At 41.2% G+C, this 24,545-nt stretch overlaps 1 protein-coding gene across 5 annotated transcripts in view; it reads right to left on the bottom strand.

Moving 5' to 3' along the window:
• PCDH10 (protocadherin 10) overlaps positions 1-23,362 on the bottom strand; it is a 36,526-nt gene extending 13,164 nt beyond the window's left edge. For all 5 annotated transcript variants that reach the window (XM_052815413.1, XM_052815430.1, XM_052815449.1 and 2 more), the window contains exons 1-4: positions 20,705-23,362; positions 18,981-19,039; positions 18,303-18,409; positions 9,505-9,810 (exon numbers count right to left, since the gene is read on the bottom strand). In XM_052815413.1, the coding sequence (XP_052671373.1) occupies positions 9,505-9,810; positions 18,303-18,409; positions 18,981-19,039; positions 20,705-23,326 (3,094 nt within the window). In that variant the 5' untranslated portion in view covers positions 23,327-23,362. The remainder of the gene's footprint in view (positions 1-9,504; positions 9,811-18,302; positions 18,410-18,980; positions 19,040-20,704) is intronic.
• Between the last annotated feature and the right edge of the window lie 1,183 nt (positions 23,363-24,545).

Genomic DNA, 24,545 nt, shown 5'->3' with positions numbered 1-24,545 from the left:
ACTCTGACATAAGATGAATCCGCAATATCAGCATCTGTAAAATTCCTTATGAATAAAGAAAGGTTGCATTCAACCAGTTTCATAATGAATCCTTTTCCAGTGCTGAATGCAGCCATGATGCTGGAGGTGAAAAGATAAAGTCAGAGGACTCAGGTCACTTGCTAAAACAGGAGTCTGTCATCCCCGTAACTTCTTTGGTGAATCTACTCTGCATCCATTTTTTTTTCTTTCTAATCCACATTACTCCTGATAACCTGTGAAAATGTCATGTAAAATAACATCATTTACACATATGAAATAGATTCATGTGTATGCAAGAAATGCAGATTTACTCTTGCAACTCATACATGAACACAATTTTCAGGCAGAATTTAGGAAGCAAGCTCTGAAGATTTGCTTCCCCATGTCCACAATATTTTCTTCAACCAATAAAGACCATTATCCTATCAAAGAAAGAAATTAAATTACTTTAGGAGAGTTTGGATCTTCAGTGAATCCATGTTGATTACTATCATCGTATTTAGTTCTTCCAACAATTTATTAGGTATTGAAGTTAAAAATTACATTTGAATTGTCTGTGTCTCCTACTTCTTGTCTTAGAAGAAGGTACCAAATACATCATATGACTTCACCATACTATGTTTCTAAAACAAATTAAATATATTGACAGCTACTTCCCAGCAGCAGTCATCCTACTGCTAACATGAAACTGTGGATTCTCGGTGGCTAGTGTACAAATAGAGCTGTTTACAGGCTTGCCAAATAAATAGCAACACTGATCCCTATAGTGTGCTTGTCCAAACACGATAAATAGATGCAGTTCCTTCTCTTACTGGCTATTTGTTGCATTCTTTAAATGGCTTTCCCTATTTTTCTGCCTTTGGTCAAGGAAAAAAAAAAAAAGAAAAGGAAGGGAAGCCCTCAAAAATTAAAGCAGTGGAAATGACAGTGGAAAATCAGAGTTACTGTGTGCAGCAAAAGAGCCAGAAACAAGAATAATTTCCTCCGCACTGCAGGCCAAGGAGTTCCTCAGAGACAGGCAAGCAGAGAGAAGACTTTGCTGCGCATAGACCCAAGATCAGCCACACATTCAGTTTGCCAGCTCCTGACTGTCACAATAAGGAGGTTCATACGTTTAAGAATAGCATTTATTCATAATTAATAGATTTTGCCTATCAAAAATAAATAACTTTAGTGCCTTTGAAAATTTTAACTGCAAACATCTCATTGCTTTCCAAAGAGACTCATGTCCGTAAGTGGCTAAATTACTTTTGTCATAGGATTTAAATTTGTAGGACAAGAGGCATTTTGGAATTTTAAACCAGCATAACACAGTAATCTCAAAAATTACTCCTAAAGTTTCAAGCAATCTTTCTGCTGTTTTTTTTTCATATTCCACTGGTAGGAGTCCAGAAAATGGTATTTCATTATTTTAAAAAAAATCTCCACAGATGGTATATTCACAGCAGACACAAGCACTCTCAAAACTGACATAAATGAATAAATATAGCACCAGTCTGAGATAGTTAGATATACAAGACTCCTATGTCTTCCAGTCAGAACTGGCAAATACAGACTTCTACAGCTATTAGAGGAAAAGAAATAGTTAAAATTAGATATTTTTAAGACAAACTAAAAATATAATTTTCTTTCAAATAAAAGTTGCTCAAGTTTTTTTAACTTTTTCAATTATTTTCCTGCATTGTAGTTGCAAAGAGCTCTAGAGTCGTCTAAGATAAAAGATGCTATGTAAACCCAATAACGGGTACATTCTTTTATCAGTATTTTGTACAGTACAGGGTACTGTTAATTCTGTCCAAGATCACAGTTACATAAAGAGATTCAAGCAAATAGTATTTAAATATAACAGCTAACACCTGTGCTTTAAAATTAAAACAATGCTTATTTCTTATATTCAGTATTTTCATAAAAATTCATAAAAATAATGTAATTTATAGGTTTTATTGGGCTAAGTTATCTTTGCATATTTATATATTCCTTTCTAATTTTGCTTTCTGAATTATCCATTTCCTTTCTATTATTGCAGTAATACTCTGTAAGTGTTCTTCCCTTTGAGCGATAGTTGCAAGAGGAATACATTCAGATGAAGAATGCAAACCAGTCATGAATGTGAGAAAAAAATACCTTTCAGAAGTTATGCAATAATCACTGAACAGTGAATCATCGTAAGTGGTTTATTCAAGATCATAGAGTACCTACAATACGGAGTCAAAATACATGATAGTCTTGCTCTCCCCTTACTATATTTTAATTAGTATTACCTGTTTATTTCAGGTTTGGGGCTTTTTATGTAAGCTTTATTTACCTAATAGAGATGATATACCTCAAGTTTGCCACTTCAGATACAAGTGAATAAATCTCTTAGCATTTTAAATACAGCAAAAATGGGAATGCTCTATCAGACTTTTTAGAAAAGGAAAAGTATTCAGTTAGGTTTCTTAGCATTAGCAGATGTTGGCTTTTCAACTCAGCCTCCATTTTTGCTGAGCAATTTTGCATGTACAAAGTCATTCTCATTTGTGCAGAAATGAGAGCTGTATCCTGTCCCAGAGGTAAATTCCTGAATATAAGTGAAGAGTTCCACTGTCTGTGACAGGATATGCAGGATATTCAGCTATGCAGATCAGATTTAAAGTTGAAAGATACAATTTTAACATTCTTTTTGAGCACAAAACTGTACTACTCACAAAGGACCAACTCGTACTATGCACATATAATTTGTTTATTCATACCAATAAAAATTGCATTTCAATGCAACTTCTTTTTTTTTTAATCCAGCATTACAATGTTTTCTTTCTTCTTACCCCAAGAACTGTAATATGTACATGCAACTTATTGGTGCTAATTTGTTTCTTTTACTTCTGTGCATTTTTACTTGAAGTATGTGTGAAAATCACAAACTGAGTTAAAAATTATTAATGAAGGGATCAGACAGCTCATAAGTTTACCTGATTTGTATTAGAAATCAAGTGGGCTAATTTTAAAAGCAAAAATGTAGACAGGCCTCATTTTTAAAAATTGATCAAGTGTCCCATTCAAAATAGCTGTTATTTATGTTTATGCAAATGTAATGCTATAATGTCTATCACAGCTGTGATAAAACCACACAACTAATTTCCAGAAATGAGATGCAACTAAACAAAAAAACGAAGAAAATTCTTCTCCCATCATATTAAATGTACAAAATTGTAATTTCCTCCTTCTTTTTTTTTTGAAACTTTTCCGAAACAGTAAAGACTTCTTGCTTAAAACATCTTTTCATATATTTATGTTAAACATCAGCAGAAAATGTGTTACATATCCTGCCATACAGAAATAGGCCTTTTATGATCCTAACTAGATCAAAATACCCCAAAAATATTTACACGCACTTTTTTTATTCCTTTGAAAAATAATCAAAGGATTGTGAGACACTTCTTGTCCTGGTATAAAGATAAGAACATTTTTCTCCTCTAGGTCATTTGTTCTAATCTAATTCAGGAAGATGGATAATGATTGTAAGTTAAACCATTCTTTGTGCTAGTTCTGTGGTAGATTCTTTGAAATAAATTGATGGTCCAATTCCTAAACATTCAACTGTGCAAAGACTTTTGAAAGCTTTTTAATTTTATTTGTAAACCAACTTGACTTGGATAGGTCAAGTTGAGCAGGTGACAAATACTTTGTAGAATGAGAACCTCAGACTACATCTATACTTTCACACAAACATAGGGGCTTGGCTCAGACCCAAGCCCAGTCTCCCTGATTGTGTACAGACCTTCATTGTACCTCTACTGCAGAGCGAGTCGATGGCTATCCAGACTGAGAAACAGAGGCACAGAATGAGAATGAGGACCTTCAAATTTTTTGGACGATACAAACAAGTCTCACGCAAATCGTTTGACTCTGCAAGCCTAGACTTATGTGCATCTATCAAAGGTAGTGTTGATGTTCAGTAACCATGCCACACAAATCAAAAGTTAGCCAAAGAAAGGAATTTTTTTTTCCCTTCCAATTCACCTTGCTTAGGCAGCCAGCTCTTTGAGGAAGAGACCAGCTTTTTTATCCTCTCTCTATGTATATGTCATACCTAACATGATAAAATCCTGATTCATACATAAAATATGTTGATGGTGTTGGCAATAATTACCATGATAATGAAATCGTTTCATCAGTGAAGATGAAGATGCTTGCATCTATATAGAAAATATTGCAGAGCTAATTAGGGGGCTACTTTAGAACACAATTATTATTCCAGAATGTCTCCTTGTATAAACACTGTTTTTCTGTGTAGTAAATTATGCCTTTATGTAGTTTATTTTAACCTGCTTCCAAAGTAGATTAAGCTATGCCAAAGACATTTTTTTAGAGCAAAATAAGCATTTCTACACAGAAAGTTAAGGTAATATGGCAATATTACCCTGTTTTCATATATTAAAAAAATCCTAACCTCTTAATAGGTAGAAAAAAGTATTCTATCAGTAATGTCAGTAGAGCTTTCCTGAAGTTACTTTAAGTATAATAAGAAATGCACATCTAGAATGTTTCACAGTTACAAAAAAAAATTAAAAAATTAAGCTACTTCTTTATCATCAGTTATAGATCAAAACATTACTGACATGGATGTAATGGTGTTATTCCCACTGTTACCATCCCAGGACCTGGTCCAAAGTATTAGAAATAGATCATAATCAGACTGATCAGGTATTCATTGTGAAGATAGTCTCTGTCAAATATCCTACAGAATCTGGTACAAGAGTTTGAATCTTAGATTAGGATTTTTGGTCACTACAGTAAAACCACTTAGGAAAATAATGGCTAATATAACCACCACTGAATGAAAAACCATATAGAAATGGTTAGAATCTATTTTAAAAATACAGGAATTGTTCAAAAGCTACATTTTATTTTCCTCACCAGGAAAATACTTCACTTATTTTCTCCAGTCAAGTTCAGAATCTCATGTTTTATGAACATTCAAGACATTATGAAAATTTCTTAACTGTTTGCAGAAAGGCTGTGTTCAAATCTCATGGATGGATAAGAAGAAATAAGTGTAAATTACACAGTAAGAAGAATATGCAAGTTGAGAAGAATCCTGGAGTTGCTCTATGAGAAACCTGTTTTCAAAAACCCTACAATTTATTGATCCCATCACAATTTTATAACCTGTATTCATAACAAATACTTAAAACATACGTAAAAAATATATGCTTCAAGATACACTATTTGAGTACAGAGATCTACTTTTGGTGTACCCTGCTCAGAATAATATACAGAATATATATGTTTATGTGGAAATTGGTATATGAATAAGTCCAATGGCTTCACCAGTAAGGTGAAAATTTGATAATGGGACATAAAGAAACCCTTTCAAGTATGAGGATTTATATCTTTTTCTACATTATAATTTGTAATATAGCTGCTACTGTTTTCATTTATCCATGCAATGACCTAAACCTCAAACAACAAAGCAGCAAACACCCAAAACCCCACTATTAAGCCTTTGGTTTCAATCATACCCATAATCATAAGTTTGACAGATTACTGTATTATTTGTGTCAAATGTGTATGATCTTATCAGTTCATGACCTGGTTGCCCTTCAGTTGTTTTTCTGCCTTGCTGCTCTCTTGTTATTGAGAACAGCAAACGAAAGCACCCAGCTTACCTTCTCTATTTTCATGCAGTCTCCTCTTTACTTCATGTCCTTACCATAGCTTGTCTAAATTAATTAGTACTAAGCTTTTGATATGACTTTGCATATAAATATTTTCAGTATTTTTGCTGCTACACTATGTATTTCTATGGAATGAATAGACTGGCTAGAGCAACATAGTGATATGTTTTGTGTAAGGGTTTTGTAATTATTTCTTAGTCTATTTTCAATTCAATTCCTTTTTACAACCTGGCATTTTATTTCCTTCTTGCTGGCTTTCCACATTGGGGGAGGCTTTTCAGGGAATTATTCCATGGTCTTTTTTCTCAAGAAGAGTTCAAATTCCTCATGATAATATACATCATCTTCCTCATTTATCTTTTCTAAGGTTCTGCACTGAACGTACCCATTGGAACACAGCGCGGGAATCACCAAGCAGACACAAACTTGAGCAGATACACTCGTACAGCACAGTGAAAGCTCCATGTAGAGCTACCAGTTTACATTTGTAGCTATTGCGCTAATAGCACAGCTTAAGTGAGTAACTTTGCTCAGCTCTTCCACTGTGCTGACACTGCTCTGCAGCTTTCAATTCCAGAGTGAGCTAGGTCAGAAGCAGACTGGGTTTTCTGGACCATGCTTCACTGCACAATGTGGGCATACGTAGTCTATTAGAGGCTTCATTGACCCAAACCATTTTATGTCATCTGCAAATATTGCCTCCTTTTTCTCATCTCCATTTCTAGATACTTTTTTTTTTTTTAATTCCATGGATCTCTACATGGATACTTGGGGAACTCTGCTTCTGCTAAAATGTTCCATTTATCCTTACGATTTTTTTCTCTTAGGCACAGAGAGTCTGGTAATGCTTTGCCCTGTGACAACACTTGCTTACTTTAGTAGCTTCTTCTACTACACAGAAGCTATGCTAAAGGGTTTTTTTGACAGTTCAAATACACTATATTGATTAATTCTCACCCACTCTATCAAAATTCGAATAGATTGACAATCTTTCTGTCCAGTTTTCCTGGGCAGATGCCAGCTACCTTGTTCCTAAAACCCTTGAGTTACAATTTTATGTCGTATGCTAAGGTTTCTCACTGGTCTCTAATTAACAAGGTTTTCTAGTACCTTTTTTAACAATAAACACAACTTCTGACACTCTTTGGTTACTAGCTTTTGTTAGAAACAAAAAATTAAAGAAACACATAATGCACTGACTTCTTCCTATTTGTTTTAGTCAATTTTTCAACAACATCCTCTTCCATGACTCAGTCTTGCACATTTATTTGAAACAGTTACCCGGGATGGGTGGCTTCCTAAATATGCCTGTCTTTCTTTCTCCATCCTGCCTCTGGTAAATGCAAATGCAATGAAACAGTTTAGAATCTCTGCAACGTCCTTGTCCTCACTAACTGCAGCTCAAGAGACCCACCAATTCTCTCCTAGCTTACTACACTTGACATCTTAAAAATTGTCTATACTTATTTGCATGCCTTTGGCTATTTGCTCTAAGAAGTCTCTCTTATCTCCACTGATTACTATCCTAAAGTTTACCTGCTAGAACTTACACTCTTTTCTGATCATTTTGCTCTAAGAATCACTCTTTTTAAGAGACCTTTTTAGTTCAAATACTTTTTGTATTCTGCAATATGCTTTTTCTTCTTTGCTACTTATTTTTCATATGGCCATTTTCATACATGCTGCAATTTTTTATACAGTATTTTTGCTGAATATGAGGGTTCTGTTTCATACATTTTTAACCACTTCTTTTAAAAAAATCGTTCTACTGACAAACTGATTTTTATATGATCATCTTTGTTAATTCGAATTTAATTTTATTACAATTGCAATTAGCCAGTGGCTCAACTAAAGTTCCTTCCTGAATCAACTTCCTCTTATGCATTCCTCTTGCCTTATTGAATACATTATTAATAATGAACCATTTACTCATTGCTACAACTATTGTGCTCACTTTCTTTTCTTTGCTCCTGTTGTTTGCTATACAATTATAACCCAGAATTTTACTAAAGAAAATATTAAATAAGGGAAAATAAAACAGAGAAATATTACTCTTGTTCTGTAGCAGTTTTAGCTTTGAGGTTCAAAGAAAAAAAGCAAAAATAACCTGAATTCTCAAGTGTGGATTACATAATACCACTCATTTATATTCTTTACTTCTGACATTTTACTTCCAATTTTTTATGCTGTTATACCAGAAAAGTGTAAAATGTAGACCAATGTCTATATGTAAACACATTGTTCAACAATACCACTCATGTTAGCTGAACAAAATTTAAAATCCCTAAACTATCAATAAAATAAATGTCATTGTTATTTGAAATAAAACTCCCAGGCCTAGAACAAAACAGAACAGAACTACCATTGTGGTGTCACCGGATACAATCATCATTGTAATGCACATACTGCATCAGAACTCTGTTCTGATTAGACCATCAGTGCTACAAAACTCAAATTTTTAACTGAAGTGATAGAGATGAAATTAGTACCGCTAGATTACAGCTTAGTACTAAAGAATGTTTCTTAGAGGTAAATGATGGAAGACCAGTTAGGGAAAGACGAGTTGTTGGGTCATAGCTGAGTGAAATTTCACATTGGTCTTTAGAGTATGACCAGATGATTGATATCTGACATTTTAGCCTACACAAACTAAGCTGATTGTCTCAGGACAGGTTTTTTAGGAACGGCTGTCACATATCAGAATTGGTATCCAAATTTAGAAGCTTTCAGTAAAGCAAATCTAAAGAGTTAAGTGGTAAAAAGACCTCTCTGAAGGACTGAAATACCTGGACAGCTAATTAAGAAGGCAGAACTGAGCTGTCTGGGCTGAGAATGATCTGTAGCAAAGATCTTCGCACGCCAGGGCTGCCAGTGTAGCACCTTTCAGAACGACTAAATGCTTTATAAAAATAAATAAATTAATACCATTCAGGGAGATTCTTTTTTTTACCCCTGATCTGCTGTCCTAAAAGACTTTTGTTGCTTTAAAAAGAGTCAGTATTGCAATGTTAATGTCTTTGGCTTATTTGGATGAGATAAACATCATAAACTCTTGAAGTCAAGGAGATTACAGTCTCTAATAAAATACAGAAGGCTGCTAAATAGAATAAAAAGACATATTAGATCAAAGTATTACTCAAGGGTTCTACAAGTGACTCAGACTCCAAAAGGAATTATGAAGGTCTTTTTGAGATCTATCACACTCTTCCATGCCACCCAACCATAGTCAAAAGGTGACTAAAGAAAGAGGCAAGATTTTGGAACAAGACAGAAGGCACAGAGGAGCACTGACTAAAGTCAATACTGTGTAGGCTGAAAGATGATCAGACCGAAGGTAAAAAGTTTTGCCTTCTTCCTTCCAAACCCTTAATGTTAACTATGTAAATAGTTACTTTGAAATAATACACGTACTGTTTATTCACAAGATACTGCTCAACCATAAAAAGAAACTCCTAGGACAGTTCTCTTGACTTAATTTTCGTCTTAAAAAATGTTAGCCTGGCAATGTCAATGTTTAAACCATCTATCCAAGAAAACTTTGCAAATAATCCAGCATCAGAAAACAAAATTGAGCAACTCCCCCACCAATATCAGCTGTTACTTTTGTTGTTGACAATCATGTCACACTAAAAACAATCAAGGTTTTGTCTTTTTTTAAAAGCATCGAACAATGCCTTCTTCAGTGGTGCCTGAATCCAAGAGAAGCCATTTTTCCCCACTGCTCCTCAAATTGTGTCTGTATTATTCCTACTATGAATAGCAGAAAGAGCTAATTTTTATTCCCACAAAGGGAACACTTTCATACAGCTTTTTGAATAGTACTTACTCAAATATGGTGGTTTGTAAGGCGCTCGTGTATTAGACAGCAGTCCATCCAACTCCTTCCTCTCCAGAGTGTTGTGAAGGGCCTTCTCTTTGCCGAAGGTGGAGAAGGACCGTTCTGCCCCCGGCTGGGCTTCTGGTGTTTCAAACACTTCAGTGTCTGGAACGGAGTCCATGCCAGGTACATGCAGATTGCTACGGTAATCTGCAGCTTGGCGTCCATCAGATGGAACAAAGGAAGGCATCCAGCACCGATCTGAGTGGCCCAGTGCTTTACATTCCTCTGTGCAATTGGAGAAGAGATCCATGCCTGCAAGCATGAGAGAAAAAGAAACTACAGATATAAGCTTCAGCATCATGAACAGCTGCTGACAGATAAGAAAGATTATGCCGAGAAAAGAGAGAAGTGGAAATAGAAATGCCGTAAGAACTTCTTCCACCACCTTCATCTCCTCAACAACAACAAAAAATATCTGATTGTCTTCAGAAGTCAAAGACACCATTTAATAAGGGTAACTAAGTGCCGGAATGGCACACACACACACAAATATCACAAGAAGAAGGGTATTGGTTGTGCTATCTCAGAAAATCACTTGCAGATCTCACTGTTTAGAACCCATTCAAATAAGGTTCAATTCCACTTGTAGGTTGATGTCTGTGGTTCACCAGTTGAAAATGCTTGTTTAGGAACATGAAGGAATTGTTTCTACATATATCTATCTCTGACCAAAGAAATGAAATGTCCTGATTGAGGAATCACAGATTTCATTTATGAAAATGAAATATTAATGAGTCCTATAAAGGAACTATCTGTGCATACATTAGTATACAGATAGAGCCTATTGATATTAAAAGCATATCTTACAAAGTAGGAATCCAGCTTTCAAGTGATCAGGAAGGCTTATTAATCAATTGTTACATCATTCCTTCAGAGATAGTTTTCATTGCTACTGCAGCAGTCCTCACTATCATCAAGTCATCCAAGTAATGGGCCAGAATCCTATAATAAATAACTGTAATTAGCAGTACAAAGGTAGCCGTAGTCCAATGTGACATAGCTCTGGATACTATTGACAAAATTGTTAATGCTTCCCCTATATAAGCAGACACTTGTCCCTGCCAACACGGAACTGTTTGCTTACAAATCCTTTAATGCTATTAAGATTTCAAATGACAAGCTATGCTTTTATTGACTACCTTCAGATCAGCCTTCCAAAAGAATATCTCCCGACTGTGAGTCACTAAGTTGTTGGATTATACTTGTTTTGAGAGGAATGGTGTATGAAATCATAGGCATAGAGTAAAATAAATACCAGCGTCTCCAAGTTGATGTTCAACTTTGTACAGAAAAGCAAAACAGTAAAGAAATATCTTTCTCTTGTATTTATAAGGAGAACTGAGTGTCTTAGAATAGGTGTATGTCAAAACTGAACTAAATCTGTTATAAACATTGCATTTACAAGCATTGCATTAGAATTACAAAAAATGACACTACTTGCAAGAGAAATAGGAAAAACATCTTGAACAGCTGTAATAAGATTCATGTAATATAGCTCATTCACCAGCCAACATTGTAAAGCACTGGATTAGCTTGATCTCCAATGTGAGGATTAGTATTAAGAATTCTACCACTGTTTTGAACCATTATTTGACTTACATTAGTAATATTTATGCAATATCTCACACTACAAAAAACGATCTCTTCAGCGAGCAAGAATCTTTCTGAGCTATCAACAAGTGCTTGAGTACTAAGGCAGTCACTTAGACAAAAATGTGAAGAAAGAAAAAAAGCTTTTTATCTCAGATTTATCTCACTTTATAATGACTTTTTAATTTTAAATTGAGTAATATACAAAGCTAGGTCCAGTTTCGATTAGAACCTTGCATTGATAATTGGCATGCAGAAGTCTGAAAATAAATTACTGATCAGTGAACTGTTAAAGAATGCAAATGTGAACTGCAGATATGATTAAGGAATCAGATGAAGATCATCAGGCAAGGCGTACAAATTGCATAGTTCTAAATTCCATAGTGGTAGTAGCTATCAAAGACTGAAAAGAAAGATTTAGATGCAGGCTTCCCAGAAAGAAATTAATATATAACAAAGTCTATAAAACTGTGCGTGTGTGTATCTTATGTATTGAAATGTCTGCACAAAAATCTCTCTTATGCAAGAAAAGACATATTTTATGAACCTAACTTTTTGCCATTCAGAAGATTTAAGTGGCAATTAACACAAAATGGTTATTTCCATTTTCAGACTTCCTAGCGAAGTTACATGTAAACAACAAATAGCCCTACTTGTAAGAGGAAAATTATTACAGTTACATTTTGCTAACAGTGTATCAGTGACCATATTCATTCGACATTTCCTGAAAGACAGCAGGAGAAAGAAAAACTTACGGATAAATATTCAATTATATTCTTTAGTCAGTGGGGAGGGAGATATTATGATAATATTGGGTTTAAGATATATTTTCAAAGATAGACCCTTTTTTTCCCTTCATGGATTTTTATTTCCCCTGGAAAATTACCCTCCATTTTACTATTTTGTTTTCACATCAGCTACTAAACTGCAAAATGTCTCTATCCAAATATTATTTTTTTAGTTCCCTTTTGAATACTGCTTGTCTACTGCACTGCACTGAATAGTATTATATAACAGCTTATTATAAAAGAGATGTTATAGACACTATAAATCAGGATTTTGAATAAACAAAGTAATGAATGTAGGGGGTATAAAAATGTAAGCTTGTATGACAAACTTTTCCCCCCGTGAAGATGAGAACTTGTAAAAGAAAAAAAAAATAATAATTTTATATAATATACATCTGAATTTTAATATACACTGCTGGAATGTAAATGCTTGTTTAGGATGGGAACAAAATGTTCAGAGAGGCCTGGGTTGGGTATTGTTCCTACTTGAATCAGTCACAACATTCCCTAAGAGTTTAATGGGTACAGAACCAAGCCCTTGGTTTCAGTATTTTGACAGAAAATAAATTCAAATTAGCAGTCTGATTTTGAAATCCCTGGGCACCTATGTATATTTACACTGACTATGATATGAATGCTGGCTATTCTTCTTCCACCTTTTTCCTGTGAGTCATGGTATAGAATTGTCTGTTTCTAATTGAAAAACATTAAAAATGGGACTGAGCGGGCGGGAGGGAGGGGGCAGGGAGGCTATTTGCTATTTTCCAGGAAGAAAGGATATATCATGGCAAATGAAGTAAGACATTCACCACAGAACTCCTTCATACACCAAGAATCATGTTCTTGATTTATAACAAAAAGAAACGTTCAGCAGTATAACACTTCCATCTCATCTCCCTCATAAATCCGTTTATATATATGGTCCTTCAGAACTAAACTATCCATCATAATTGCAAATCCACATTAAAGAAAAATGCTTTATATTTTTCATTTAGTTATCGTATTAGACCTTGCATGCAGGTAAACTGAGATTTTAAAGGTGACTCCGAATTACGAATTTCAACTGTCCTTTGTGGATACAAATAGATAGTATAGTGCACTGAAAGTGCTGAAAAATGATAAGCATTGCACTATTCCAAATACAGCACACGTATAAAAGCTCATGGCAAAGGCCACTAGTTCATTCCTATTTGTTCAAGTCTTATTACTAGATAGGCCAGTGGGCAACACGAGCTCTCATACAACCTTAACTTTGCAGATTTTGAAGGATAACAAGCCTGTGCCCTTCCTCAAAGGAAACCAAAAACTAGGAAAGGAGTTAAATATCGAGTTTGATATCTGCATCTGCATTTCCTGAACTCTGGTGCTTTGAATCAGATACTTGGTAGTGTTGCATTTCTGAAGCATATTCCCAATTTGCTTCCTTTTCATATTTCAAAAGGAGAAAACCAAAATTTCTATGTGCATGAATTCTAATTGGTTTGAAAGACAGTTTAGATCAAAGCAAAAATTAGGCCTAAAACCATTTTTAAAGAATGTATTCTTTCTTAATTTAATTAAGGGAGAAGAGCCATACACCAAGCCTTTAGAGCAATGAGTGAACACATTCATATGTATTACTGACTAAATGATGTAATATAAAGCAAAAATACAAATTAAATGTTGACAAAGTATTTTTGTAATATTGTTATTGAGAGGGTTTTTTTCACCAACACATGTAATTTTTTCATAACTTTAGCTTTTACTTGGAATTAAATGGCATTTTCCATTTTTTCAGTGGTAGTTTTTCTTAAAAAAGCCAGTTAGATACGAGATAGGCGTGACGTAGGGAACCAGGCCTCCTTTTCAGAGCTCCGTTACCAGAACAACTATCCTTCTGGTTAGATTATCCTTGAGCAAGTTACTCATTTCCCTATGATTCATGTTTTGTGTCGGTAAATAAGAATAATGATGTTAACATCTTTTGTAGAAGACTTTATCTACTGAAGAATTGGCCTTTATGAAACAGAGTTATTATCATTCTTTCTTGCTAAGTAATTGGTGTGCTGCCTTGGATAAAACCGACTTCATCTGCATGAGAACATGAATAAAGACTCAAACATCTTCAATATTCAGCTCTTCCAAATCTCAACTTCAAAGCCCTATCTGGACCATTGAGATGTGAACATTATTAAGCATGCAGCCCAAGGAAAGAAGAGCAAAAAAGAAAAAGAAACTGCCCTCAGCTTGAGTCAAAGCACTTTTCTAAGCCATTTTCATGTTCACTCTCACTTTATCCGAGATAGACTCTTAGCCCAAGTGATCTTCAAAACAGGATTTAGCTGTCACTCTGCATAGGCTCAGAAGGAATACTGGTTTTCTCTCTCCCTTTATCACTAAAATTCTTCTTCTGACTTCTCAATTTTTTCTCCTTATGAACACTGAAATATCATAGCTCTTCTGCAATAATGCATACTAACCCTCTCAGGGTTTACCTAATCTGTACTGAAAAGGTGTGAGGCAATGGTTCACCCTGTGCCTTTGTATTAGACCCCTATCAATTCCTTTCATAAAGTCCACTAGTGGAAGCCTAATTTTAGATCTCAGCCGGTCACCAATGCGTACTGTCCAGCACTGCACAGAGGAGATTATCAAAAAAGCTGATGCATTTTATAGTATACACATGACAGTACATTTATTTAGCTTCACATCTTGGATATTCCTTCCTGAAGTGCATCTGAGAGATCATGCCAATTCAGTGAAAAAGGTGTCACAAAGGTAATATTGTGAAGAACTCTGTGTGTTCAGCTTGAGAAAGCTGAGTAGCTAGTGAGCAACCATATCAAGTAAGTTGATGGCATGAGTCCAAATCTTACAGGACAGGTGTCTAATCATACAATTTAAACATACACACACGCAGAGTATTAATTGGCACCCAAGTCAGCAATTTCACAAGGGAGGCCAAGAATTTAATCAACCATGGGAAATAAACTAACCTCATGCTTAGAAATTACTCCTACAGAGCATGATTGAAATACAGTGTGTTAATAATAGGTAGTAGTGTTGCATTAGTTGCATTTGTTCTACAACAAATAGTAGCTTTTGTCTCAACAATTTTCAGACAAAGAAGAGCACAAGTAATTAGAACATGCATTGGGGTTTGAGAAACCCCTCCCCTGTTTGCCAAAAACTTCTTGCGTTTCTTCACCATTGGAAAGTCATTTTCCAAAAAGCCCAGATTCCTATCCCAGTCAATGGAATGACTACTCAGTCCATGAAAATTAGGCTCTTGAGTATCCCACTACTTGCCATTCCCTGCTAAATGCAGGTGACAGTACTTCTGTACTTCATGGATGTTAAGGTAGGTAAGAATGTGGATAATTACGAGGCATTCGGGTGGTATTTTAATAGGAACAGTGTGAATCCCTTACATACATTCCGGCACATTTGAAACCATGATTAAATCACTATTAAGAAAATACATCTTGTGAGGTGAACTAGAACCTTATTTCAAAACATAATAAAACATTTTATGATATATAGAACAACTTAGTTCAGAATTTTCACTAAATAATTGTGCAGGATAAATCTATGACACAGTGACAGATTTTCATCCTGCATGTTTTCCTTCCCAGTTAATAATTGACCGTGACTTTTGACAGTCAGCTTGGCTAGCAATGGACTACTACAGCATAGCTACTTGTGTGCCACAGGACTGCGCACTGGTGACAGTAACGGAAGTCATGGACAGAACGGTAAAAAGATGTTTTGCGAGCACAACATGCTGCTGACTAAAACTGTTAGGGAGTGACTTTTAGCTGACAATGTGAATTATCTCCTAAATATTTTTGGATGCAAATAAAATGCTTTTGAAAACAAATATGATGCTGCATAGTATCAGGTAACATCTTGAAAATAAACCAGCCCAAACTTTCTGCCATGTTATCAACCGGTGTGTTCTCCTTCAATAATTTAGAAAGAATTGATTATAGAGCACCAGAACGACTGAAAAACTGAGAAGGCATTCCCTCAGGTATTTCCTCTAGCCATTCAAGATCAAACAAGATTTATGCTCCTTTTTTTTTTTCCCCCATAAAATTCATCACCAAAAGCTAATAGCAAGAGTGAAGTTTTTATATCAAAATATCTTGTCATCGCTGAGGTCAAGGGGCACGTTCTTTGCATCAAGACAGCAGGATTCAGCCCAAAACTTACAGGAAAACTATATTATCCATATGTAGAAGATGAAAGCAGTTCCTACAGAGACTTGTATTGAAATATCTATTTGGAACTAGCATTTAAAAAATTGTGCATGCAAATTGTTCTCCAATCACAGCACCAATATATTAAATTGGAAGCTCTGTGTATTTGAGGTTTCAGCTCAAACTGTTAATTGTGAGTAGACCAAACCTAACCGTCAGCTTTCATTACTTCATGTGTAATCACCATTGAAGACACAGAAGTTCATAAACCACATCAGATTCTTAAATGATTTGAAATTATTTTGAAAGTATAGAATAGATTTTTTCCCCTAGTTTGATAAAATAGAAATGTTGAAAATGAAGAATTTACCCAGCTAAGGACTAATGCCAAGTTTGACAGTAGTTCCAGTGTTCGTATCTGAGATAGACTACTTTTTTAAAATGGGGAGAAAGAATAAAGAGCAGAGGCACAACAATAACAGCGCTGAATGCATCTAAAAGAAAATAGCTTTCAGTTGATGTGCAACTATATGATTATATTCCCACCATCAGTCAAATCCAGCCCCTTCTGCAGATGTTTATTCTTTTCTCTCCTGTTTGGTTATTATGGTTCATTATGCTGAGGGACTAAGCTGATTGAAATGTTCATTGAGATGACTGCTGCAGTAAAATGCGTAAAAGAAAAAAAAAATGGAATGCAGGGAGGGCAGGAGGAGATGGAGCTTTTTATAACTCAGTAGCACTGATCGCTGCATCAGAAACAGTGCGAAAGAAAGGGTGGGGGGAGGCTAAATACATGGCTTTTTAAAACAACAATAAATCATACGCCATATATAGGCCAAAAATGAAAGAGGCTCTGTGTTCGGATGTAAACTTCTGGCAAGACCTGGTTTGTTGTCAGGTTCCCAGACACAAAATAGACACTCTGTTCACTTAGCATGAAGCCCTGCAAGAAGCAGGGAGCTCCGGAGACTCTTGGCTCTTCTCGAATCTCATTAGGTCTGCATATTAATGACTTGCAGCAATATAAAGGGGCCCTGTAGCAGCCTCCTCTTCCCCTGGTGCCTGGGTTTCCCATCGTTAAGGGCACAGTGACTATAGCAGCAAGAAAATAGAGGACGTTAATAGAGCACGCGGGTGAGGCAGCAGTGCTATGACAGTACTGAGTCCCTTGCCCTGGTATCTTCTAAGACGGGGGTCAGGGGAAAAAAAAAATGGACGACTGGAGAGACTCTGGCAGTATTTTGTGTGACACACTTGTAGCAAATCCTTATACATGATAGAGTGCAGAGGAAACAAGGGGAAAGAAATCACTGTATTGAATCAAGACATACCAGACCTTTGGAGACTATGGTAGGGAAGAAAGCACGAGCATTTGTGGCTAAAATGCAGTGCGAGGGTGAGAAGGAATTCTAATGCACAGGCTCTAAACAAATGTCCCTTTCAGAAGAAAACTGACAGTATGAGAGCAAAGACAGCAAGCCGTACACATGGGAATAACACTGCAATGTATGTATTTTCTAGGTGATTCAAATCATAGCCTTTTAAAGCATTTCTTTCCTTTGTCAGGACTGAAAGAAATGTACTTAAGAATACCTTAGCCTTATTAACATGGAGATCACTTATACTATATGGTGCCTCAATTTGAATTAAAGAACAATCCTCAAAAAATGCTAAGGTATTACACATTCAGAGCACCCAATGTGTCTCCACTGATCCCCAGCAAAAATCCTCACAGTCTGGCTGTCATTCAATCACTGGGTTCATTCTTTCCCTTGGGAACTCCCCCTGCACTTCACACTGCCATGCCAGCTGAAGTGCCTACTAAACAAAATTGCCTAATGCTTTGAAATTCTGCAAATCTGCCATTGAAAAAAATGCACTATAAAATGTACCAACAACTTTGTGCTAATGTGCAGGAAGTTTTGCTACAGCAAACGATGCAGAATAACATATCAACCCCCCTCAACCAAATGAATAAAATAAACTCTGCCTCGTGACTGGAAGGGGTTCAAAACTGTCTCCTTGCCCAGGTAACTGTGGTAGCAAACTGACTTAAACCCAGCCTCCCATGCAACATGCTCACATTATTTATGCCACTCTTGTATTATATTCCTATAAGTAACTGTTATTTCTAGTCTCCCTACTTAAAGATCTACTATTTCCATTCTCTTATCAGACTTACCAGAGGATTGACCTCGATTAGTGGCATCATGATCACTGTCTCCTTGCTCACTGTCTCCATGACCACTGTCCTTAGAGCTTACTATGTCTGCTTCCTGGAATGCAGAACTAGACACAGAAACATCTTTACATTAGAATAAACATGAAAGAGGAACTCATAAAACATTCTTCTGCCATCACATGGCCAAACGCGGTGCTGCATTCACCCACTCCTGCCTGCTGCACTGCTTCTGCAGAGGTGCTCTGTCCCTCATAAACAAAACTGGCATTTTCAGACCTTGGCAGTCTAGCTGAAATGGACAGTAAGCATTATTACTCCACCTGGTTTTCATGTAATTAGTATAAAAAATTTGGTAGCATTTACTTAAGCTGGATAGCTAAATTTTGACTCAGACCAACGTTTTCTGGAAGACCCTACAGAAGCATTCATAAGCATTTAACGCACGTTTTAGACTAATACAAAACGAGATTTTGTTCTCTTTTCAGTTGGTTTTGAAACCAGTTCAGAAAAGCCGTGATTCAAACTCATTTAGTCGACAGTGTTTTATTTAATACACCTACATACATTCAATTTTCCGTTGCTTTACTACTGTTTTACATCTGCAGTAAACCCATTTCTGCACCCCATTCAGACTTGCTAAAGCATTCATTAGGAAAAACAAGGCTAAGGAGCTCATACCTGTTTACTCGTCGGGGTCTGTCAACTAGATAACTGAGCTCAGCACGCTGATGTTTTGTCTAGGAAAAAGAAAATATTGGGAAATATTTTAACTCTTGGTTATTTTTGTAACCAGCATCAGGAAACATACCAGAGCAGCTCACCATATTCACTATAAATGGTAATGTTTAGCTGCAAGCAGGCCTACACAATCTGTTTCTAGGATGTAAGGGAAAAAAAACCCCAGCTCTTATTCGCACAGATGGGAAGGCATGAGGGATTTTTTCCTGAGTTTTTTGGGATGAGATTCTGACACGTTTTCTCACAGTCCACACTGTCAAGCATCACAAGGACTCCCACAAAAATCAACAGAACTATTTCTAGAGTTGTGTACCACTTAGTCTGAGAAAAAACTTATTGTAATTTAGTTTTCAGCCCATTTTTAATTCCAGTGTATAAAAATAGGGGGAAACAGTACAGTTACTGCACCCTAAGGAAGAAAATACTTGGAGATACCCTCAAGTCCTTAAAGAGGCAACAGAAGACAGAGTTCTATAGATACTTTGAGGAAAGGTCGATCTCACAAGCCAGCATCAGAAATTCTACCGCAAAACTTAACGCTTTAGAAAATATCATTCAAACCACCTTCGCCAGACTGGACAGTATTCAGGTTTCAGTATTCAAGTTAGGAGAGGACGTGTTGTTTTCATTAGCGCACAGGCAGTGAGGTGCTGAGAGCACGTATGAGCTAACCCAGTAGGAAATGATTAACAGGGGAGTATTAGAGCATGGCATACACTTTGATAGAAATTCTCTGCACACTAGATAACACAATATAAGTGACATGTTTAACAGGAGGGGACGTTAAGTGTCTGCATATAATTTCATGGAAACTCCTTCTCGGTGCTTTCCTTTGCGAACTCAGCTTTGGGTTATAAAGAGCTGTTCAGACAGAATAAAGAAAAGTCAATTAATAAACCCTAATTTGCCAATTAATTAAAGTTCCTGCTAACTGTAGAGATCGTCACCCTCCCAGAGGGGGGGGTGGGTGTCCCCCAAAGCCTTACTTGCACATGCAAAGGTTTCGGGAAGACAAAAAAAAGGCCCCGTTTTAAAACGTTGCTTCAGAAAACCCTGTGATGACGCCTCACGTCATTTCATTCCTGTCAGCTGCAGCGACTCCGCGAAAAGCAGCACCCCCCCCTCACCCCCACAGGCCATTCCCTCAGCCCCCCCCCCAACCCCCAGGCGATGGGCCGGCAGCTAACGGCTGAGGAGGATCTCTGCGCCCCGATGCTGCCCGGCCGGGGCCAGCTTCGTTCGCAGGCACCGGGAGGGGGGGGAAGCGAGGGGGACACACCACACACACACACGACCCACGCTTGGCTGCAAGTTTCTGAGCGCGGGTGAGAGGGAGCCAGCAGCTGGGCCGAGGCGGGAAGGCGGGCCTCCCCGCACTCACCTCTCCCTCGCCTGCCGCTGAAGCCTCCCCAAGTGTTAGAGGGCAAGGAGTGGGGGAGAGGCGGCGGGCGAATGAATTAAAGGGGAAAATGAGGGGCGATGGGGAAAGCAAAGTGCCTTCCCCGCCGGGAGAGGAGGGGCGGGAGCTCCGGGAAAGCCAAGCGGGGCAGCGGCGGGACGCTGCCGCCCAACGGCCGGGCGCGCGGAGCTTGGGGCGGGGGGGGTGTGTGTGGGGGGGGGGGGGGGATGCGTGCGGGTGCTGCGGGCGGGCGGGCCGGCCTTACCTCGCTGGACAAAATGCTGCCGTTGGAGATGATGTCGGGCTGCTGGTCGGCGTAGCCGGTGACGATGGCCCCGCAGGGGTTGTGCTCGGCGTCGGTGCTGCGGGAGGGGCTGCAGGGCTTGAGGAACATCAGGTCGGTCTTGGCGGACTCCGGGGTGAGGCAGACCTGGTAGCAGTAGTTCTGGTTGTGGTGGTGGGAGCCGAAGGTGCCCGACTCCTCCACCGGCACCTGCGCCGGGTTGCTGGGCACGTTGGAGCTCTGCACCAGCATGATGTCCGACTTGCTGAGCTTCTTCTTGCGGGCCCGCGCCTGGCGGCTGCAGCAGGGGCAGCAGCAGCAGCAGCCCAGGCAGCAGTCGCTGGCCAGGCAGGTGTAGATGTTGAGCTTCTTCTCCTTCTGGCAGCGCACGGCCAGGACGATCATGGCCAGCAGGAAGATGAAGGAGACGGAGCCCAGGGCGATGATGAGGATGAGGGTGAGGTCGAGCGAGGTGTCCCCCCCGGAGCGGCTGGGGCGATGCTCGCCGGAGCCGCCGCCGCCGCCGGCGCCGCCGCCGCCGCCCCCCGCGCCCGCCCCCGCGCCCAGGCCGCCGCCGCCGCCGCCGCCGGGACGCTCGGCCGCGCCGTCCACCAGCACCACCTGGATGGCGGCGGTGGAGGAGAGCGGCGGCTGCCCGTGGTCGCGCACCTCGATGACCAGCTCGTAGGGGCGCTGGGGGTCGCGCTTGGCCGGCACCCGGCGCGCCGTCCGCAGCTCCCCGGTGCGCCAGTCCATGCGGAAGAGGCTGGCCTCGTTGCCCCGCACGATGCTATAGGTGAGGCGGGCGTTCTCCCCGTCGTCGGCGTCCACCGCCGCCACCCGGCTCACCAGGTAGCCCGGCTCGGCGCCGCGGGGCAGCGCCTCCCGCGCCGGGGTGCCGTTGCGGCCGGGCAGGGGGCTGACGATGGCGGGGGCGTTGTCGTTCTGGTCCACCACGACGATGTTGACGGTGGCGTTGCCGGCCAGCGGCTGCGGCTCCTCGCCGGCGTCGCGGGCCTCCACCTGGAAGCTGAACTCCTTGAGCTGCTCGTAGTCGAAGGAGCGGAGGGCGTAGAGGAAGCCGTTCTCGGAGTTGATGGAGACGTAGGTGAAGACGGACATGCCCTGGATCTGGCTCTCCAGGATGGAGTAGGCGAGCTGGGCGTTGGCGCCCTGGTCCCGGTCGGTGGCGCTGACGGCGTAGATGTAGGCGCCGGGCACGTTGTTCTCGCTCACGTAGACCTGGTAGACGGGCTGGCTGAAGCGCGGCGCGTTGTCGTTCACGTCGCTCACCCGCACCTGGATGGACTTGCTGGTGCTGAGCGGCGGCTCGCCGCGGTCCCGGGCCACCACGGTGAGGGTGTAGGCGTCGCCGCCCGGCTGCTCGCGGTCCAGCGGCCCCTCGGTGACGATGGTGTAGTAGTTCTTGAAGGAGCTCTTGAGGCGGAAGGGCGCGTCGCCCTGCAGCAGCTCGCACTGCACCTGCCCGTTCTCCTCCGAGTCGCGGTCCGAGACGCTGAAGAGGGCCACCACGGTGCCCGGCGCCGCCGCCTCGCTCACCGCCTCCTTGACGGTGGAGAAGCTGATCTCGGGCGCGTTGTCGTTGGCGTCCAGCACCCGCACCAGCACCTTGCAGTGCGCCGGCACGGCGTTGGGCCCCAGGTCCTTGGCTTGCACGTACACCTGGTACACGCTGCTCTCCTCGTAGTCCAGCTCGCCGCTCACCTCCAGCCGCCCGGTGCGCGGCGCGATGCCGAAGAGCTCCCGGGCGCGGGCCGAGATGTGGCTGCTGAAGGAGTAGATCACCTCGCCGTTCTGGCCCTCGTCGGGGTCGGTGGCGTTGAGCTGCAGCACCAGGGTGCCCGGCGGCGAGTTCTCCGGCAGCGACACGGTGTAGACGGGCTGCTCGAAGGCGGGCACGTTGTCGTTGGAGTCCAGCACCCTGATGGTGAGCAGGGCGGTGCCGGTGCGCTGCTGGGGCTGCCCGCCGTCCACCGCGGTCAGCACGTAGCGGTGCACCGCTTGCTGCTCCCGGTCCAGGGGCTTGTCCAGCACCAGCTCGGCGAAGCGGTTGCCGTCCCCCTGCGTCTGCACGTCGAGGGAGAAGTAGCTGTTGGGGGTGATCTCGTAGGTGCGCAGCGAGTTGGTGCCCACGTCGGGGTCGAAGGCGCTCTCCAGGGGGAAGCGGGTGCCCGGCGTGGCGCTCTCCGAGATCTCCACGGTGAGGTCGGGCTCCGGGAAGGAGGGCGGGTTGTCGTTGATGTCCAGCACCTCGATCTCCACCCGGAACAGCTCCAGGGGGTTCTCCAGGAAGACCTCCAGGTGCAGCAGGCAGGAGGGGCTCTGCTTGCAGATCTGCTCCCGGTCGATCTTCTCGTTCACGTAGAGCACCCCGGTTTCCAGGTTGAGCTCCAGGTAAGGGCTGCGGGAGTTGGGCGCCGTCTGGAAGCGGCGAGCCGAAAGTTTTGTAATGTCCAAGCCCAGGTCCTCGGCGATATTCCCCACGAACGTGCCATGCTCCTGCTCTTCCTGCACCGTGTAATGGAGCTGGCAAAGGGCCCCCTCCACCATCCAGAGCAAGGCAAAGAGGAATAGCACAATCATCTCCAAATGGGGAAAGAGATCCCCCCCTCCCCACCACCACCTCTTCCTCCTCTTCCAAAAGCCACCACCACCACCACCACCTCCTCCTCCTCCGAAAATACACAGTACAGTGTGTGTGTGCCTGTGCGTGTCTATCTCTGTGTGTGTGTGTGTGTGTGTGTGCGCGCGCGCCTGTGTGTGTCCGCGCCTGCGAGCGTGTGGAGAGAGAGGGATCGGGGGAGGAGGAGGAAGGAAAAGGGGGGGGGGAGAGGTTGATTTAGGGGGGGGGTGCTAGATATTATTTCTTCTGATTCATGTTAGGATTCTTTTCTCCCCCATCTCCCTCCTTTTTGTTACGAGTATTATTGTTTCACACGCTGCCCAAATGAAGAAGACAGGCGTCCCCACTTCATCTGTGATCTTCGAAATAAATGGCCAACTAATAATAGCTATTAGCTGGATGTAGCTAGAGATACACAGTAGCCCGCTTTTATTTATTCCGAGAGTCTTGGCACTGCACCGCGGCAGCAGCAGTGGCGGCGGAGGCAGCAGCAGCAGCAGCAGCAAATCCCAAGGAGGAAATTTTTATATTTCAAGATTGTCCTCGGTTTGTCTTCCTGGTGGGAGCTGGAGGGGTAGATGCTGCTGGAAAAGCCGGTGGACATGCCCTCTTTAGATGCAAGAAAAAGGCAGAAAACCGCGAAATTAAAAAAAAATAAAAAAATTATAACCCGCAAAAAGATTTCATCTCAAAAAAGGCAGAGAACAGCTTTGCTACCCAAAACTTTCATTCCCTGATTTCTCTGGGATTTCCTCTTTTTTATTTAAAGGTTTTAGATTTTTCTCTCTTCTATTAATAGTCTTTCATTTTCTTCTTTTATTGCTATTATTATGTTCATCATCATCACTCTGCTTTTTATGGATGTGCTGATCAGTTTTTTTCCTCTCTTGCTGCTTTCGCGTCTAGTCCCTGCCTCTCTCTCTCTCTCTTTCTTTCTCTCTGTCTCTGCTTGCTGCTGCTGCTGCCGCCGCCGCCGCTCGCCTCCCGTCCCGGCTCCGGCTCCGGTCCCGGCCCCGGCCCCGGCCCCGGCTCCTCAGATCTCTGCCGGCAGTTTCTGAGCCGGCAGCGCTCGGCTTTTCTGTTTTTGCGCAGCGCTCGGCTCCTGCCAACCAATCAGCCGGCAGCAACGCCCCCGGGGGCGGCACCCCATTGGCCGCGGCGCACGTCAAGTATTCTGCG

This window comes from Harpia harpyja, chromosome 2 (assembly GCF_026419915.1).
Source record: "Harpia harpyja isolate bHarHar1 chromosome 2, bHarHar1 primary haplotype, whole genome shotgun sequence".
NCBI classification, from domain to species: domain Eukaryota; kingdom Metazoa; phylum Chordata; class Aves; order Accipitriformes; family Accipitridae; genus Harpia; species Harpia harpyja.
Note: the sequence above shows the minus strand (reverse complement) of the source record. Positions and strands in the feature narration are given on the sequence as shown.